This window comes from Quercus suber, unplaced genomic scaffold (genome assembly GCF_002906115.3).
Source record: "Quercus suber isolate HL8 unplaced genomic scaffold, Cork oak 2.0 scaffold_570, whole genome shotgun sequence".
In the NCBI taxonomy this organism is placed as follows: domain Eukaryota; kingdom Viridiplantae; phylum Streptophyta; class Magnoliopsida; order Fagales; family Fagaceae; genus Quercus; species Quercus suber.
Genome location: NW_027070015.1, coordinates 96496 through 117140, shown reverse-complemented (window position 1 = coordinate 117140; position 20645 = coordinate 96496). Strand labels below are relative to the sequence as shown.

At 33.9% G+C, this 20645-nt stretch overlaps 1 protein-coding gene across 1 annotated transcript; it reads left to right on the top strand.

Annotated features, from left to right (window-relative positions):
• Positions 1 to 18231: 18231 nt before the first annotated feature.
• On the top strand, positions 18232 to 20025 carry LOC136063750 (uncharacterized). The gene is made up of 4 exons (XM_065764577.1): positions 18232 to 18685; positions 18806 to 18988; positions 19130 to 19267; positions 19397 to 20025. Exons 1-4 carry the CDS (start codon positions 18232 to 18234, stop codon positions 20023 to 20025), a joined length of 1404 nt encoding a protein of 467 aa, XP_065620649.1.
• The last annotated feature ends 620 nt before the right edge of the window (positions 20026 to 20645 follow it).

The following is a 20645-nucleotide window of genomic DNA, read 5'->3' as shown; positions in this document are numbered from 1 at the left end:
AAGGCCACAAGCACATTGTCAGTTATAAGTTGTCCAGACAAAAAAGCACTCTGGGATTCAGGGATAGCTATAGCTAAATTTTTTTTCAAACGATTAACCACAACTTTTGAGATCAATTTATAAACAACGTTGCACAGACAAATAGGCCAAATATCAGAAACTTTCTTAGGATGCTTTATCTTAGGAATTAAAGCAATGAAAGTAGAGTTAAGGGATTCTGGAATCACACCTGTGTTGAGGGCTTTAAGCACCACTGCAGTGACATCCTCCCCAACTATATGCCAGAAGGACTTATAAAATACAGGTGACATCCCATCAGGTCCAGGAGCTGTCAGAGGAGCCATTTGTTTAAGCGCCACCCCCACCTCATCAGCTTGAAAGTCACGCCCCAGCAGCTCAGCTGCTTCCTCAGTAATAGCTGGATGAATGCCTTGCAAAATACTGTCAAAACCCGAAGGGTTTGAGGAAGAGAAAATAGTCCTGAAATAGTCCTCAACAATCCCACCCAATCGGCTTTCCTCTTCTACCTACCCTCCATCATTATCCTCCAAACCCGATATAAAATTTCTTTGATTCCTTTGGTTTGCACGGCAATATAAACATATGTAAGAATCTTGATGGCTAGCAATCCAATATAAAGTTATATATTGGTAGTGTTACCTATTAAAAAAGAAGAAGAAGAGAGAATTGCGATATCTATAATATTTTCACAATAAATTCTAAGTGATAAATTGTTATTGGTGGGTAAAAAAATAATTTTAACAGTGAGTTCAAATTAGAACCAGTAACAACTTATTATTTAGAATTTGTTGTAAAAATATTGTGGTTGTAATACTTAAAAAAATGGTTATGTTTTGGTAGCACTACAAAAAACGAGGGTTATAGCCACGTTTCAAAAAGGCGGCTATAGACCCTAAAAATGCTGTTATAGGATGTAGCTGCGTTTTCTATAGCCACGTTTACAAACCCAAGTATGCATGCCCCTCAATCATCCAACTGAGTAATAAACTTTCCTTTCTTTAAAGAAACTGTATTATTTTAAATGAAATTTTCTTAGTTGTAAGAGAATTCTTTGAATTGAAATCATCCATGAATCACATCAATTAGATAGCAATTTCTTGGTGATAAACGACACAAGTGATACTTAATTCTTTCAAAACATCAACTTGGCCTAGGATAACGTACGAAGCTGCTAGTTTTTTGACTTGTATGATGTCTATTACAATAAGACAATCACACAAATACAGGTACTTTGTCTACACTTTAACAATAATCTGGTCAATAGCGTCTAATATTAGCTCTATATATTGGTTTGATTCTAGTAAAAAAAGAATTAAAATAAAAAACCCCTCTAGATAAGTAGATATTAGTTCACTTAAGAGTTTCATTTGGTAATTCCATAATTGGAATTGCGGTAGAAAGTAGAACTTTTACCATAGAACTTTTGTTATGGAGTTTTTGTGATAAAGATCTTTAACTGAGAAGACTTTTAGCAACAATGATAAAAGGGTATGTTTGGTATGGTGTAATAGCTCATGTAATGGAATAACTATTCATGTGTAATAACAATTCGGTCATTTGGTTGTATCTTTATTACATGGATTAGTTATTATAAAGGAATAACTATAATAGGTTTTGAAATTAATTTATTTCCAAAAATATAAACTTTCCTTATACATAATCTTTTATAGGCTTTCCATATATAACAAAGGAATGTAACAACCAAATTTATGGATAGTAATAGTTATTTCATTACAATATCTTCTATTCCCAGTAATAAAAATTACTATTCCTAATGTAATATTCATTCACTGTACCAAACATGCCAAAAGTGTTTTGAAGTTGTTAACCTTATTTAGAGCATTAGCATTAGGGAATGTAAGACCCCCAATTGCTATTTTACAACCCCAAAACATAAAAAAGCCACTTTATTCGGGTGTGTATATACGAATTTTTTTACAAACCTGCTACAGTGAGTTCTTAGCATTCGCATCCGGGGATGCAAAAAAGTATTTATTTTACATCTTCAAAACCTACTTTTTTTGTTTTACCATCCAATTTTACAACTCACCCAATATTTCAGTTTCTAATTTTATATACAACTCATTAAAATTATATAAACTATATCAACAAATAATATAAACAAATTAATTCTACAATTGTATTACCCATTACCGTCACAAAAAACTTATAAGAACTTATAAAAACAAATTAATATTTGAGAATGAAAAACTTTTACAACCTAGCTAAAATGAGTTCTTATTTATAACAACTCAACGTAGCTAGTTTTTAAAAAATTTTGAGTTTACACACTCAGGTAAAGCATGTTTTTGGTGTGTGGGGGTGTAAAATAGCAACTTGGGGGTTTTACATATTTTACACCCCCAATGCTAATGCTCACCGTAGTAGGTTGTGAAGAATATTTTAATGTGAAAATATTCTTTCTCCTTCTTATTTGAGTTCTCTCTCTCTCTCTCTCACTTGTCCAGTTATGGAGATTGGTGGGTTTCGGTTGCAGATATCATGGTGGAGATTGATGGGTTTGGGGCGTGGTGGTTGTGGTTTGGGTTTGCGATCTATGTTGCGGTGGTTGCTGGGCTCGGTTATAACATTTGAGTTTTGGTGGTGGCTAGCTTTTGTTCGTGGTGGCGGTGGTGGTGGCTTGGGTTTTCGGTTTTGTTTGGGTTTGGGTTTGAATCGGCAGTTGTGGTGGTGGGTGGGGTGATTGGGTTGCTCGGCAGTAGGTGGTTTGAGTTTTGGGTTTGAGTATTGGCTTTTGTTTAGGTATTGGATTTGGGTTTGAATCAGTGGCTTTAGTGGTGGGTGGTGTGATTGTTGCTTTGTGGTAGGTGGTGATGATGGGTGGTTTGGGTTTTGGGTTTGGGTATTGGCATTTGTTTGGGTATTGGGTTTGGGTTTGAATTAATGGCTTTGGTGATGGGTGTTGTGATTGGGTTACTCGGCGGCGGTGGTGGGTGGTGTGATTGGGTTGCTCGGTGGTGGTGGTGGATAGCTAAGAGAGAGATGGGAAAAGAGACTGAAATTAGATAGAGAAGAGAGATAGACAATTATATATATATATATATATATAATTTATTGTGTGGTTATAATATTTTAATGGATGGTATGTAAAAATAAGAACTGAGATGTTGGGTGTATTGTTAAATAGGTTGGTAAAATAAATAAAGTAGTGTTGATTGGGGGTGGAAAGGTGGAGGGATGGAAAACCTTTTTGTTTGGTTGAGAAGAAAAATGGGAGGATAGAAAATAGAGTTTGTATAAATGTACTCATATCATATGCCCTTACTAAAAAATGATACCCATTTTTTTTTTAAAGGCAATCACCTAAGTTTATTAAAAAAGAAGAATCATGCCTAGTTAAATAGAAAAAGCAAAAAAAAAAAAAAAAAAAAATCATGTTCAATTAAATCCAAAAAGAAAAAGAAAAAGAAATCATGTATCAAAACACCTTAAAAAGAACCAAACAAAAAACAAAAAAAAAAAAAAAAAAAAACACAAGAACAGAAGCAGTGTATCGCACCTAGAAAAGGAAAAGAAAAAAAAAAAAAACAACCAACACATGAGAAGAGGGGTAATTTAGTCATTTGACTGCAACTATTCTCCTCTTTATTTTCTTCCCAAATTGGGGAGATAGCATTTTGGTGGGTCTGTAAAATCATGCCCTACTAGTTTTCCCTCTTTAAAATCCACCTAACCAAACACCTTAGAAAAATATTTTATCTCCCATTTTCTCTTCTCTCTTTTCCATCTTCCCTAAAATTCACCCAACCAAAAAAACCCTTAGATTAGTTAAATGATTGCATCCTTAAGGATATAGGGTTTAAACCAGAGATGGTGAAAATGGGCACACCCAAACCTGGACTTGATAACCTACTTAATCCTGAAGTACAAATATGGGTAAAGGTAGGATTTTTTTAGACCCATGAAAAGTGGGTCAACCAAAACCTGACTTGCAAGAAGGACAAGTTGGGTTAAGTCGATTTGTGAGTTATCAGGTTGACCTTTTTTTTAAAGAGATTTTGTGTGTGTGTGTGTGTGTCTTTTTTTTTATTTTATATATATATATATGTTTATTTATTTTTTCTTGTTTAGGCTTTCTAACTTTGTTTTTCCTAAAAAAAAAAAAACCTTTGGGATTTCCTAAGAATCTTTTTTTCTAAAAACCTATGGGATTTTTTCATTGCAAACTTTTTCCAGAAAACTCATTGGAATTTTCTTAAAAGCATTCTCCCAAAAACCCATGGATTTTTCCCTAGAGAAACACTTTTCCAAAAACATGGGATTTTCCTTTTGAAAAAATATCATTCCAAAACTCATTGGACTTCAACATTTGAAAATTGTTTTCACAAAATTCTTGGAATTTTTCATAGAAAATTGTTGGGTTCTAAGACTTTAGGTTTAAATGTATTAGAACTTCATTTTGTAATATTGACAAACCATGATCAAAATATTTAGTCTTGTTTTAGACTTGCTCAAAGTATGTTTATGTGTAAAGTTGGAATCAAGTGTGCTGTAAGATTTACTGTGTAAATCTGCTTGATTCGATCGATCGAAAATTAGACTCGATCGATTGAAGCTCGTGTAGATTGTTTTTCTGTAGGATTTTCCAACTTAGCCTAAGCCCGTATGACGTGTAGGATTTTATGTTTTGCCTTAAGTATAAAAGAAAAAACCCTAACCATGTTTTGTAGTTGTTGTTTATGCTGTGTATGTGAATCTTTTGTGAGATATTGAGGTGTTTGCCTTCACATATACTTAGGGTTATCAAGAATCAAGATTATGTCGAGCGTTTGATGATCATTTCAGTTGTTGCATAAAGAGCTTAAAGAAAACACAAGTGGAAGTACTTGTGGTTGCTGTTAATCCAAGAAAGAAGTAGTCCATGGACTCGGAGCTGTCACGTGGTTGTGGTAGTAAATTTCCTACTCGAGGTAGCAATAGGATATTAGCTATTGTGTAAACTTTAATTCTTTCATAGTGAATCTATTTTACTTTGAGGATAGCTAGATTAAATCATTCCTAGGTTTCTTACCAGTTTGGTTTTCCTGGGTTATCATATCGTTGTATTATTTGTTTTCCACATTATTTCAATGATATGATTTATATGTGTTAACCTAGATCTGCATAATTTACCTAAGTTCATCACTTGGCTAAATAACTAGGTTAATTTGGTTGTGTTTGAGGGGTCTAAAAAATGTACAAAAGTATTTTCCCAAATTCCTTTTACGAATCCATAGAATTTTCCATCCTTTTGAAAATAAACTTCATTTTACAAAAAGACCATAGCATTATACTTTCCCAAAATAAGAAATTTTACAAAATTATTTTTCTTAGAAAAAACCCAAAAATAATTTTGATTGATGTTTTTGAAAATACCAAAAAGACAAATAACATGTGAACAGTTTTTAGACCCCTTAACACAACCGAATTAATCTAGTTAATTAGCTAAGTGATTAACTTAGTCAAATTATGCAAATTTAGGTTATCACAATCAAACAATCATATCAAGTATATAGCAGCGGAAATATAAATAACACAAAGATATGATGACCTAGGAAAACTAAATCGGTAAAAAACTTGGAGAGGATTTAACCTAACTATCCTCAAGGTAAACTTGAATCCACTATCTTGAAAGAATCGAAGTTCATACAATAAGACTTACAAGCCCCTATGCTCGACTTCTTATTGCTACCCACCAGTAGATCTTACTGACACGACTGCGTGCAAACTTCGAAACCACGGAATCCTTCTTTCTTGGATTCTCCAGCAAGTACAAGCACCCCTGCTTGTGTATCTTTAAGCTTTTATGGCAGCAATTGAATGATCATCAAGTTCTTGAAGAAATCTCCTCTTGATAATCCTAAGCTTGTGTGAAGGAAAGCTCCTCACAGATCTCACAAGAGATTCACACAAATAACAATATGAGTAACCTCTAAAATGTGGCTAGGGTTTGCTTTATATACCTAGGGCAAAAATATAAAACCCTAAATGTTTTAGGAGTTAAGGCTGAGTTGGAAATTCTACAGTAAAAACGCATTTGCCTGATTTTCGATTGATTGAGCCTAAGCTTTGATCAATTGAGCCAGACCGAGATGCACAGTGAATTTTGCATCAGCTCGATTCCAACTTTACATAAACAACACTACTTTGAGCAAGTCTAAACAAGACTAAATAACCTGTTTTGATCATGGTTTGCCAACAATACATATTAGAGTTCTAAATACATAAAATCCTAAGTCTTTAGAACCTAACAACATGTTTTTAAAAAAATTATTTTACAAGACCCTTTTTCTATTTTTCTATTTTTTTTTTTTTGGTTGCAAAAATCCAATAAGAACTTGAATTAAATATCATTTGAAAAATCCCTTAAAAAAACTTGTTTTCCATAAAACCACCATTTTTCAAAATGATTTCCAAAATCTTTAAAAATAGTGATTAATCCACAGTTTAAATTTAAGAGGACTCCAAACTCAAGTCAACATAGACCCCCTCCCTTGAAATTAAACTTTTTTTTTGGTCCTTTTTGTAGGAGAAAATACACGGGAGATTAAATTGCAAAATTAACCTTACTAAGCTTTCTAAAGGAGAGAGCTTAGACATATTTAATTTTCCAACAAATAAGTGAAAAGTAAGTGTACTTTACTTGCAAAACAGTTTTAAAATAAACCTTTTCCAAAATCCCAAATACCAGAATGTTTAAGTTACGTACCTTACAAATAATGAGTCATAGGAATGCATCTAAAATAAGGTATCATCAAAAGGTGGGTGTTGTAAGGTGCTTAAGACCCTTCTCACACGTAACTGAGCTTCCAAGTTCATACCTTTCAGTGTGAAACATTTTTTCTTCCCATATTAGCTTACAAGTTCTTAGGATTTTCTTAGTTAAATTAGGAAATAAAATCAATTAGACTTAGGTAACTAATAACACAGTTGGAAATGACCAATAGTTGGTGACGAGTACTTAAAAATGAATGAAAAATAAAATGACACACTTATGCATGCACAATGGCACATAACCCTAAATGTCACACGCAAGTCAACACACACGTACGACATCAAAAAAATCTGGTGGTCGACACCGACCGTTAAAAATAATGATAGCATAGCTAAATCAAACCCATGTAGCTATCATAAAAATGAAAGAAAGCCAAAACAATATTCATGTGATAAGTTTATGCAACAATGCATGAAAGGACACTAGCAACTCCAAAATCTTCTGAAAATAGTTTCCATAAAATTCGCTTGTTAGAATCAGCGTGAGAGAAAAAGATTTTAGGGTTAAGTTTAAAGGGCAACCTCGAAACCTTCTTTGGTCATAAAATTGAGAGGAGCAATATCATTCGGGTTTGGGTTCAAGGTTTAATGGCAGAGTATGAAGTGCACTCAAACCGGTTTTGGTTTTTAATTGGAGAAGATGAGCAAAATCATTTGGGTTGGCAAAGGCACACATACGAGTTTGGGTTAGAGATTCTCGTGGGGTATTTTAATAAAAACTAAGTTGCTACCTCATTGCTCAGTTAGAGACATAGACAAGAAAACTACATAAACTAGACTGAGGGATCAATAGCGCTCTTTTCTTTCCCTTTTTTTTTTTTTTTTTTTTTAAATAAAAAAATTAGGGACTTATGGCATGTTTGGAAGTTTAGAGAGGGAGGAGAGTAGATGGAAGTAGAGGGGAGGAGAGTAGTAGGAAAGAGAGTAAAGGGGAATGATTTCCCTCCACCTTGTTTGGATGTTTTTAAAATTAATAAGGGGGAAATGAGTAATTAGTCATTCCTCTTGTTTGGATGTTTTAAAAATTAGGATGAAGATGAGAGGAAATGATTAAAATAGATAAATTTACCCATATTTGAAAATAGACTTGTAACATTGGTCTATGATTAATTTAGAAAGGATAAATTAGGGAATTTACTTGGACAATAATTTATTTACTCTACTCTCCCTCAAAATCTCTCTAATTTGGGGAAATTAAAAATGAGGGGTTAGAGGGAGTTGAAACCCCTCCAAACCCCCCCAAACCCCTCCTCTTCATTTCTTAAAAAACTTCAAAACAAGGTAATTGGATTACTCTCCCTCTCTCTACTCTACTCTCCCTGTTTTTTTAAACATCCAAATAGGCCATTAAAGTACACATGTAAAACATCAAGGACTATAATTGCTCAATTTATAAACTTAAGTCCTATTAATGGATGGCCTTAGAGTAATTATTAATTAACAATTTTAGAAAAAAATTGACATCAAGGGAAATATAAAAAGTCATTGAAAAAATTAATTTCTTTTTTTATTTCATATAAAAGGTTTCTAAAAATATATCTTAAATCAATGCCTTAAGACATCTGTTAAATTTTTCCTATAAAACTTTAGGGATCGTAATTGTTTTTTTTTTGTAAATTATTTTTTTCCATGAACATTTATGTTTACTGTTGTTTGAGCAAGTAAATGTGAACTCTCAAGGCAACGACGTCCGACGCTGCTAACTCTGCTATCAGGATTCAGATTCACACAACAGACCAGTCATGCATGGCGGGCTTCAGCCTATACGCGGAATCGGTTTCTATTGGTCGGTGCTATGATACCCAATAAATTTTCTCAGAATTATGGGATCATGATGTTATATTAAGTATTGTTTAGATATTTTTCAAGAGAGGTTTACGTTTGCCAATACCTCAGGTCCTCTTGTCTGACCGCCAAGCAAATCAAGACCACATAGGTCACGCTTTGAGAACAACTTCAATACCATATAGTCAATAAAAAAGAAAAGATCAATTAGTCTTCTATTTTTCCATTGGTGAACTTGGATAATGTTCTAAAGCAGTTGTAACAAACGTGTGGTACAAAACTAGCTAAGACCTTGGGTTAATGAACCTGGGAGCTGAAAGAAAAATGGCTGATGATTGTGCACTTTTAAGCAATCTTTATCAGAATAAAATGACATTGTCAAAACATGTGGTCAATCAATTTTGGCATTTCATTGATCTTGCAATCTAATTAACCTCAATCTTAGTCTTCGATGTGCTCAGTCAATAAAATTATAATCCCCTCTCACATAAATCGTTTGTCCAAAATTGTTTTTTCCTAGATTGTGAATTACAATCATCGCGTACATATATGAAGAGAATTTTTACTGCTAGTAGCTTTTAATAGGAGAATAAACACTACACAAATTTTAGCGGAAGGAGCTAAGAGCATTGTAACACCACCGGTTGGCATTTTTTAATATTTTCAATAGAAATATCAAGGGTTCAAACCACCCCACTCCTAATTATCGATGTAAAAAAAAAAAAAAAATAATAATAGTGGAATGAAACTTGTCACCAACTGGCATGATTGGGTATGTCTCACCTTAGTTATAATGTTGAGTGGCAAAAGGCGACAAGTCTTACACAAAGGAAAAAAATGATATATTCCATTTGAAACAGATCATTTTCATAAATTGGATTATACACTATAGAATTAAAGATGAGTCTATTTTGTTTAGCAAATAAAAAGGGTGAGTCTATTTTAAATGATGTACTATCATTTACACTAATAGACACTACAAAAAACGCGCTTCAGAGCTGCGTTTTTCAAAAACGCATCTTCAGGGTACTATTTGAGCTGTGTTTTACAAAAACGCAGCTCCACCCTTGGACATATGGCCTTGTTTTCTAAACATGACTATAGAGCAGCTCTAAAGCCGTGTTTTGTGATGCTAAGGCTGCGTTTAGATGGAAAGGCCTTCAGTTGTGTTTTTAGAAACACTACTATAGACCCATTCGGGAAATCCTTTTTTTTTTTTTTTTTTTTGGTTTTCAATATATCCCAAAGTTGTATTCACTAAACACAGCTTGAACCTTTACGGAGCTGCGTTTGATGAAACGTAGCCCCAGACTTGTTGGAGTTGCGTTTAATTAAACGCAGCTCTAGGTTTGGTATAAAAAAAAAAAAAAAAACCCTAAATCCAAACATAGTTGAAAAAAACCCAAAATTGAAAAACACTCTCAACCTAGCTTCCGATCCCAAACTAGCCATTGTGCTCTCAACCTCTCGTTGCCGTGCTCTCAACTAATTGGTAAGCTCTCTCAACCAATCGGTAAGCTCTCAACCTCTTAGCCTCCCTCATCAATCGGTAAGCTCTCTCTCTCTCTCTCTCTCTCTCTCTCTCTCTCTCTCTCTCTCTCTCTCTCTCTCTCTCTCTCTCTCTCTCTCTCATCGATCCTCTGAGTTTCTTTCCATTGATTTGTTCTTCCCTTTTCCCCATTTCACAGTTTCATTCCAATTGTGATTCTTCACCATAACCCAGTTTAGCGTTCTTTGTTGGATCAGTGTAGATTGGTTGAGCTCTTCATAGATCCTCCACCAACAACGACAACTCAGTCATGAATCCTTAATAGTAAGCATCTTCGATCTCAATCTCCTTTCTATTACAGCTTTTCCCCTGTTTGGTCGCTCGGAAAATTAAAAACGAAAAGGAAATGAAAAATTTGAGTTTAATTTTCGTTTTTCAATTTCTATTTTTCCTCTTTTGTTTTCTACGCGACCGAACGTGATATTAATTTGCTTAATCTCTTGAGATCTTTGATGATTTTGTGCTTCTTACGGTTGTGGATTTGAGAGAATTTTTGACGAATTCTTAAAGTATAGGTTAACGAGAAAATTAAGGGGAGAGAAGAAATTATAGTCGCCAATTTTATCTTTAATTATTTTGCAAATTTAAAGCTTAGTTGATATTGTAATTAATCTCATAGTTTATGTCTAAGGGATCGATTACTCAAATTTAAAATTTAGGAGTAGGAGATATTATAGGGTTTTTTTTTTTTTTTTTTGGTGAGAAAAAAGGAGATATTATAGTTGATTCCATAGGTTAAGGAATTGGTGGTTCGAAATTGAAATTTCTAAGATATTGTAATTAATTTCATAATTTGGGGTTGATTGTTCAAATTTAAATTTATGTTATATTGCAATTGACCTCATAGTTTACGGAATTGATTGCATGGATTGAAAATTTATGAGCTATTGAAAATTAGGAATAAGGACAACATTAAAGCCATTTTCATGAAAGTGCAAGACACCTCTCTCAACAAGTAAAAGTCAAGACTACTAGATAGAGGACATTTTTAGAATCCTGCAATCTGAGAGTTTGCACTAAAAAGACTCCTCAAATGTATAGTGATTGAATGATATCATACAGAACAGTGACATGATATATATATCCAGGCTAGGATTAAAAAAAATGAAAAAACTTCACCACTATCCATAACCTTTAGTAAATAGGCGATGAATATACAAACACCATAACGAAGTCAGAGATAGGGGGGAAATTTTGGTGAAGAGGGACCTGTAGGATTTAAGCAATCTTTCTCGTCAACTACTAACAAGAATGTCACTAACAACCTTAAAAATATCTGTGTGAGATGCAGAGACTCCCTTGGATTTTAAATCAACAACCTCTTGCTAAATGATATGAGCTAAATCTGTCACATGATGATTAGAAATTAAAAGCAGTTATTACATTAGTAATGAGATTCTACCATATATACCAAATGCTAGGACAAATGGTTTATGATGAGAACTCTCAAGTTAGAATCTTTGACGCATAAATTTAACAATATATATACAAGGCACCTACCATGGACAAGAAATCATACGGAGAGGACATAAATCAGATCATGCACAATATGCTTGCTCTGAATGTCAAGAATCATATAATATTGAGATTATTAATTATACTATCTTACAATTAATAATAGCCTCACATATTGGCTGACATAGAGTAGATATATAAAATATCAAAATATATAGTAGGATTTGATAGACAAAATATCTTAGAAGATATGCTTGTTGAGCTAATTTTTTAGGTTACTGTACTCTCGAATTGTATTGTTTATATATAGTGCCTAAACATATAACGCATCAAACTAACAGATGGTGATTGAAGCCATTATGTAAAGTTGTTATTTACAACTATTTGTTTTGTTGGCTTATATTGCGTGCCAAATTTGATTGTAATTATATTCAATTTGTTGTACCCTATTTTTATTGTGGGATTTCATTGTAAGGGTTGTGTGTTAGAGAGAGAGAGAGTGTGTGAAGACTCAAGCATTTGAAGACTGAAGATTTCTCGCGGGTATCTCGCGAATTAGCTTCCCGAGAAGTGACACATGTGCTCTGCACATTCTGGAATGCGAAGAGCCAGACCAAATGGAGACAGTTGTGTCTTGCGAGTATCTCGCGAGTAAGGCCTTCCCGCGAGACACCCGTGAGGTATTATGTTCTGCCAGCCTGTCCAATCTGATACACACTTTTTGTGCCTACACTATTTATATCCACATTACCCACAAATGTTGAGGAGAGCTTCTGAGAGAAAACTCTAGTCAAACACTTTGAGAATTAGAGATTGTTCTACCCACAATCCTCTACACATTTGTTTTGGGAATTTCCTCATCTCCTACCTCTCCATTTCCATATCATTGAGAGGTTGATAATCCAAACACTTACCACACCCTTTGAGAGTGTTAAGTGAAGTTTTGGTGCTGCTGGGAAGTATTGGAAGAAGCCTGAAATGACAGATGCAACATGGTTCTAAGAAGCCTTGTTAGAGTAGGAGCTTGGAGGGCTTAGGTATAGAGCGTAGATTAGGCTTGGAGGGTCTCTTGCTCACCCTTGTATCTCAACTGATTGTCTAGTGGATCGATTTCCACTTGGAGGGTGGCGGAGAGGTTTTTCGCCGAATTCTTCGGTTTCCTCTTCGATAACATGTCTTGGTGTTACCTGTGTTTACATCTCTCTTCTCTACTCTTATTCATTTCATTTTTACTGCTGGGTTACTTTAAATATGGATTAGAGTAGTTGTCTTGCTTATACATTTGTGTTTACACTATTCTGCACTTAGTATTAAGTTAGTGTAAAATTAACCCAGCCGTAACTTTAATTTGGGGGTCTAAACAGTTTGTGTATTTTCAACACATTTTCGAGCTTTCACATTGGAATATATAACAGATTGTACCTGGAATGAATTTGTAGATTCTAAGCCATTAGAATATATATATCACTAAAGAAGCCATATTTGCAAAAATTTCTTTCATTGTTGGAAGTGAGTGATTGAAGCTGCAAGATGACCTGATTGAACCATATCTATAAAGCTGAAGTTGAACCATATTTGTTTTCCAATTGTTTCTAACCCTTGGCTTACTCGCCCTTTAAAAATCTAAGTAAATATATATATATATATATATATACATACCTATATATAGCATATTCATAAACTCTGCTCAACTCAAATTAGCTGTTCGTTTTTTTTTTTTTTTTTTTTTTTTCCAATACCGAAAGTCTACAAAGAATAACAGTAATAGAAGTTAAAAATCAAAAACACCATAAGTGTTAGTGTCCAACCCAAGGGCAAGGTGCATGCATGTTAAGAAAAAGTGCCTTTCGTTCTTTTTCTTTCTCTTTTTTTTTTTTTTTCTTTGTGTGTGTGTGGTGTTATAAGCATCAGAAGATGATGCTTGGTATATCTAAAGAAACTACTAGATCCATCCAACAGTTGACTTGTATCGCCAAATCTTGAACTTCTTTAATCAAATAGAATCACAAAACTGTTGATTGACACCTGGTCAGTTTTTTTTGAAGAGAAAAAAAAAAAAAATAGATACACACATATATATACATATATCCTTTACACCATGTTACCCTCTTTACCTAATGAAGCACCAAGCTACAGAAGATACCACTAACTTGGTGATTGCTTTAAATTTGTGTACAATCTTGAAAACTATTTAGTCCAAAGGGTTGGTAACTGATTAGGTTTTTTTTTTTATTATTATTCTATATATATATATATATAGGATTAAAAAATTTATGACATTTATTTCATAATAATTGTTTTTTACCATTTGACCAAGACACCAATAGGTTTATATTTTAAGTGTAAGCAATCAAGATTCAGATTAACTCAAGATACTTATTTGACAACAAGAAACTTTAGTTTGCCAATTCACCTAATTGGAATCCATTGTTTAGGGTTTCATGAGTTATAAATTTATTATATATATATATATATATATATATTTACAAAAACCAGCTACAAGAGGGTGTCTCCATGTGCTAATTAACCGCTCCTGTCCCTACAGCTATACAAGTCCAATAACAAGGTTCCATTATTTTGTTGGTAGGTGATAACTGTTGCATTATTTATATGAAAGGCATGAATTAGCCAGGTTGGTGGAATCAGTTGGGGTTGTCCTCCATTTGTCTTTTCCTTTGGGTGGTTCCTCTGTCTTTGGTGCCTTTGGTTGACAATCAATGACATATAGACAAGCCCAAATGGAAGGGAAAGGACAACTCCTTTTTTAAATAGTTTTGATTAATAGACAGGGTCACATGTTTTTCTTTTTAATTTAGCTCAAAGGGTTGAATTTTCAAATTAATTAAGGTAGATGTGAGGTGGTTATATAAAGCCAACCAAATTAATATTTTCCATATATTTGGTCCCACTTGTGTTTGATTAGTCATATATTCTCGCATATAGATAGGGTTTGCCAACGCCATTCCCAATTTATCAGTTTCTGTTCAAGAATGGTGCAGATTCATTTTAGGAGATTGCACATCATCTCTAATTAGATTTTGTGAGCATATACATCAATATTCTGAGAACAAATATATTGGGATTCCAATGAAAATTTGATTCTGGCTTCAACTTTACATTTTAAGGACCACAGGAGGTGCCTCATGCTTGCATCAGTATAAAGATTTCTATTTATGTATAATATATGCTTGATGTGTATAAGAAACATTTTCTCATCTGTAGACAAATAATGATTTTTGTTTTCCTACTAAAAGAAAAGTTTGTTTTTGCTCGATCAGTTGAAATGTGCTACTTCGCCAGTCAATCTCTTAAGTTGAATAGTCAAGTTTTTCTAGTTTTAGCATGTTATGAAGGAAAATTACTTTGAAGTTCTTCGAAAATAATTTCCTCTTGATGTCATTTCCTCCAGTTCAAATCTTCAAGTTTCGTTTTCCAAGTTGATATATATTTGGCCTCATGAAACCGCTACTTTCAAGGGGCACCATGCACATGGAAAGGAAGAGGGAATGAGTGACAGCTTGTACCATTGGCTGCTCTGGATTTGTCTCTCTTATAGCCTTTAAATTCATTTTATTCACTGGAAAAATAGATGTGTGTAGCTTGTCTGATCTGCCCATTACTTGTCTGATCTGCCCATTCATTTCATTCAAAACTTCCCAAGTTTACTTTTTCGTAGTCTGTTTCTTGGGGCTCGTATTTGGGATTGTACGAATTGTACTGCTGTAGCTGATTTCTTAGTTTCTATTTCTTTTACCTCTTGATCTTCTTGTATTTGTTTCATTGTTCAAAGTGTTCACTATCGTGACCATGATGTTCAATTTTTTCAATAACAGTCTTATTACTTATAAAAAAAAATAAAAAATAATACTCTCTCTTCTCATGTTAATAGTGAGGTCATCCACTAATTAAATTTATAGTGGGATCTACCATGAATATAACAGTAGGGAGCATAATTTATTCGTGTTATAAAATTACGTACCTTAGAATTTTTTACAACTACTACTTTTATTTTAGGTTTTCTTCTATATATATATATATATATATTTTTTTTTTTTCATTCCTTTGACTCAAATCAAGTCACTCTCCTTCACTAGTTATTAACTATCCTCTGCACATGAGCAAACTATATGACTCTCCCACGTCTCAACTTGTTTTCACACTAGCTATAGCTATATACTTCAAAGAAACTCATTTCTTTTCTAAAATCACCACATTACATCTCTACGCATCTTGTCATACGTTTTTTTTTCTCAAGGTTAATTAATAAAACTCATATGGAGATCTTTATAGGCTTCTCCACATTTGCCCATTCGACGTTACAATAACAAACTTGCTTAAATGGTACATCGCCTTGGCATAAAACTAAATTAATTATCTAATATTTTTATTTCATGTCTTAACCTAAGTTCAATCACTCTCTATCAAAGTTTCATAGCACTCATAACTCATAAGCTTATTCCAAAATAATCTGTATAATGTTGAATATCTCTATTGTTCTTATAAATAGGTATTAGAGTGCTTATCCTTTACTCACTAGAAATGTTAACACTAGGAATTCTATTTAAAATGATCAACTTCAAACCTAAAGGACTAAAATGATTTTTGGGCAAAGTTACCGAACTAAAATTATCAGCTTCAAACTTAAAGGGCTAAAATCATTTTTGGGCAAAGTTATTACACTAAGATTACCAACTTCAAACTTAAATAACTAAAATGATTTTTAGGCAAAGTTAGTGGGTGTAAATTGCATATGGATAAGACTTTTATCAATGATTATACCTATCATATTTTTATTTTTTTTTTATTTTTTCCTATATATCATAATTGATATGTTGTAGAAATTATGTCTTTAGATTTCTAACCTACTAGTCTCCCAAAAGCACATTATGTTTGTTTTCCTCCTAATTATTGTATCTACTATTTCAATTAGTTTATCTATTAAGGCCATTATATTCCAAGTGTCTATATGAATCATATTCATCCATTCATAATAAAGTGACTACATTTTATACGTCTAATCTCCTTACCACAACCCTCCTCTCTCTTTTTTAGGATTGTGACAGACTAGGAACAAACACTAAGTATAGATACAACATACTTTTCTTCCTATTTCATGCCTTTTTTATTTTATTTTATTTTAATTATTATATATATGTCTCTTTTATATCACAAACTTCATTGAAAAAAATATAAATAATATCTATCTATTTTGTTTTTATTTAATTTTTATATCTACAACAATGGGGTAGGGGAGATTCAAACTCCAGTTCCCCTCATAAAATGAAAGAAGGAAATATCAGCAAGCTATAAGACACTTGACAAGGAGATGAAAGTATAATGTGTACAAAATTGACAATTATATCATTAATATATTGAACTCTATACTTGAGAACCATGAAGGGAAAAATAGGAAGTACATAAAAGTTCATTAAACCTGAATCCCTTCCCCTCCAAATGTCCCTAAATTTGAGGAATTAGGAAAATATAGGTTTGGAGGGATTTCTATTCTACCCATCCAAACCCCTTAAATCCTTTCCCTTTCCCTTTCTAAAGTCATTCAAATAAATGAGAATTAAGTTTCTCACCACAATGCTTATATGCGTCACATGCTTTACCTTCATCTGCATTAATTGTCATACTACATAGTTTCGCATATATAGTGACTATAGTTTTCGATTCTTATTACAAAAAAAAAAAAAAAAAAAAAATACTCATATAAGCTGTGTAACATAATATTTAGCTTTCTTCTACATCTTACCTATGTACATGTGGTCCAATCTTCTACATCTTACCGTACTTATATATTTTTGCTTCTTAATGGGGGTTTTAGGTAGGAAGACACTGAGCCACCTGTGATTCTTCTTCATATTCCACTGCTTGCTGAAGATAAGGTAGCTTTCTTTTCATTACTTGCTTTGTGGGAAATGCACCTGCGTGTAAGATATTATTACAAAAAATAAAAAGAGTATGCCCTAATCTAGCTAGCTATAGCTGCCCTATAGCTGCGTTTCTTATAAATGCAGCTAAAACAATATACTTGTAGCTACGTTTTTAAAAATGCAGCTATAGGTTTAGTTGTAATAAGTTCTTATTACAAACAGAGGGGGACCTATAGTTGCGTTTTTTAAAACACTGCTATATTAGTTAAAGTTAAAGATTGTTGGATATATATATATATATATATATATTTTTTTTTTACATTTTACATTTACTTAAAGAAGTGGTAAATGACTATTGAGATTATGTTTGGATGACCTTATTTTGACAGTCTTATTTGTTTAAAAATACAACTATAGTTACAATAAGTAAGGCTTTAAAAAACTTTACATAGCACATTAAAATATTCCAACAATTATGCTTAAAATATTCTACAACAACTCGCATTAAGTTATGCTTGATTTAGTGTTATTATTTACAAAATTGAAAGCATAGGTTACTCTTGAAGTAGTGATATATATATATATATATATATATATATATATATATATATATATATATGTCTCTGAATATTTAAGCATAGCTAAGTATGTCTGTTCGTAACAAATCACCTATTCTTAACAAAGCACCTATGAATCTAATTTTAAGGTTTATTGGCTCTGCATTACCAAATGTTGTTGTAGGTCAAATTTTGTAAATCTTGTATACCAATGGATAAAAGTTGGATGAAGAAGAGGAAGGGTGACAGGGAATATATTGAAGGTGTACTTAGCTTTGTGGAATTTGCATCTAAGAATGCACGCGGTGGAAAGATCTTATGTCCTTGTACCAAATGTGTGAACTTGGATTTAGTACCACCCGGGGTGGCACAGGCCCATCTGTGGAGTAACGGGATGCTTGGAAGTTACACATATTGGAAATTTCATGGGGAATCAGCGGCTGCGCCAACAACCCTTGAATGTGGGAGTAGTCACGCGCAAGACTCCCATGAACACTACGGTGACTTTCGTGGGATGTTGCATGATTTGTGCTCCACGCATGAAATGGCAACCGAAGTAATGGGAGAAGGTGAAATTGCGCAACAACCGACTGAAGGTCTGAATGACGGTGCACAAAAGTTTTACAAAATGATAGATGATGTGGACAAACCTTTATATGCTGCTTGTACGAAATTTAGCATATTCTCAGCCATTGTTGTGTTGTTCTAGTTGAAGACTCTTTGGGGTTGGACGAACAAGTCATTTACTATGTAGCTTCAAGTCTTGACGGATATGCTTCCTTCAGATGCTAAGTTGCCAAAGGACCATTATGAGGCTAAAAAGATAGTACGAGATTTGGGTTTGGATTATGAGAAGATCCATGCTTGTCTCAATGATTGTATGCTATTTTGGAAGGAGAATGTTAACCTTGAGGAGTGTCCTTGTTGCAAAATTTCGAGTTGGAAAATGAATGAGGCATCTGTTACAGGTAATAATGCCTCACCTAGTAAGGGAAAGAAGAAAACTGCAAAGATCCTACGGTGATTCCCCTTAAAGCCAAGATTGCAGTGACTGTTTTTGTCACCCGACCTGGCTAGTTCTATGAAATGGCATTTTAATGGTCATATAGATGACGGGGTAATGTGGCATCCTGCTGACTTAGATGCATGGAAAATGTTTGACAATATGCATTTACAGTTCTCATTTGAGCCTCATAATGTCAGACTTGGATTAGCTGCGGATGGGTTCAACCCCTTTGGAATTATAAGTACTACTCACAGCACTTCTCACAACACTTAACCTGTCATGCTAGTCCCTTACAATCTCCCATCTTGGCTGTGCATGAAATAGTCATCCTTGATCCTGTCATTACTTATTCCTGGTCCTACATTGCCAGGGATTGTGATAGATGTGTACTTGCAACCCTTAGTAGAAGAATTGAGGGAATTGTGGGATGTTGGAGTAGAAGCATTTGATGCATCTTCAAAAAATGTATTCCAATTGCATGCGGCATTGATGTGGACCGTCCATGATTTTCCTGTATACGCAGATGTGTCAGGTTGGAGTACGAAGGGTGAGTTTGCATGTCCTTGTTGTGCCTCAGAGACCGATTCTCGATATTTAAAACATGGTCACAAATTTTGTTACATGGGACATAGGCGATGGTTGGATAGTGACCATGAATTTCGGGACGAAGATACGTTATTTGATGGATCTACTGATATGCAAGTGGCTCCTGTGGCACCAGTTGCATCAGACATACTTGTGGATACTGAAAGTTTAGTTGGACGTTATTTGGGGAAGAAATGTCAACTTCTTAGAGGTGAGACAAACCTTCGTGGTTGGAAGAAGAGAAGTATATTTTTCAGCTTGCCTTATTGGGAGGATCACAAGTTGCGACACAATCTTGATGTGATACATATAGAGAAGAATGTGATGGACAATATACTTGGCACAGTGTTGAACTTGAAGGATTGGACAAAGGATAATTACAAGGCACGCCTTACTCAGCGGACATGGGAATAAGGATTGAACTCCACTTACAGTGAAAAGGTGATGATAAGTATACGATACTGCACGCATGTTTTCATATGACTCAATCGGAGAAAGATAGTTTCTTGCAAGTTTTGCAGGACGTAAGAGTGCCTGATGGATATGCTTCCAACATCTCACACCGTGTCAATCTGAAAGAACACAAGATTTCTGGTTTAAAGAGTCACGATATTCATATCTTAATGCAACAACTCCTTCCAATCGCTTTACGAGGATCTTTGTCATCGCACGTTACTAGGCCTTTGATAAAGTTAGCTTGTTTTTTTAGAAAAATTTGTTCCAAAACCCTTACGGTTTCAGAGATTGAGAATGATGAGGTAGAGATTGCAGTCATGTTGTGTGAATTCGAAAAGATATTTCCTCCATCTTTCTTCACTGTGATGGTACATTTGGTCATGCACTTAGCTACTGAAGCTAAGATTGGTGGTCCAGTGTAGTACCGTTGGATGTACCCTATTAAGAGGTAAGTCAATTGTAATACATGTACATTATAAGCTTTATGTGTGCTTTCTAATAGCTAGTGTCAATTTTTGATCTTCTTATGCGCATTATAGGTACCTCTCACGCCTTAAGTCTTACGTAAGAAATAGGGC

What these genes read in the sequence shown, in the direction of transcription:
- LOC136063750 (XM_065764577.1), top strand. Translation starts at nt 18,232, where the DNA reads ATGGATAAAAGTTGGATGAAGAAGAGGAAGGGTGACAGGGAATATATT. An exon ending in CAAACCTTTATATGCTGCTT is followed by an intron (nt 18,686 to 18,805) that starts GTACGAAATTTA and finishes TGCTTCCTTCAG; the next exon opens with ATGCTAAGTTGCCAAAGGAC. An exon ending in GAATGAGGCATCTGTTACAG is followed by an intron (nt 18,989 to 19,129) that starts GTAATAATGCCT and finishes ATGGTCATATAG; the next exon opens with ATGACGGGGTAATGTGGCAT.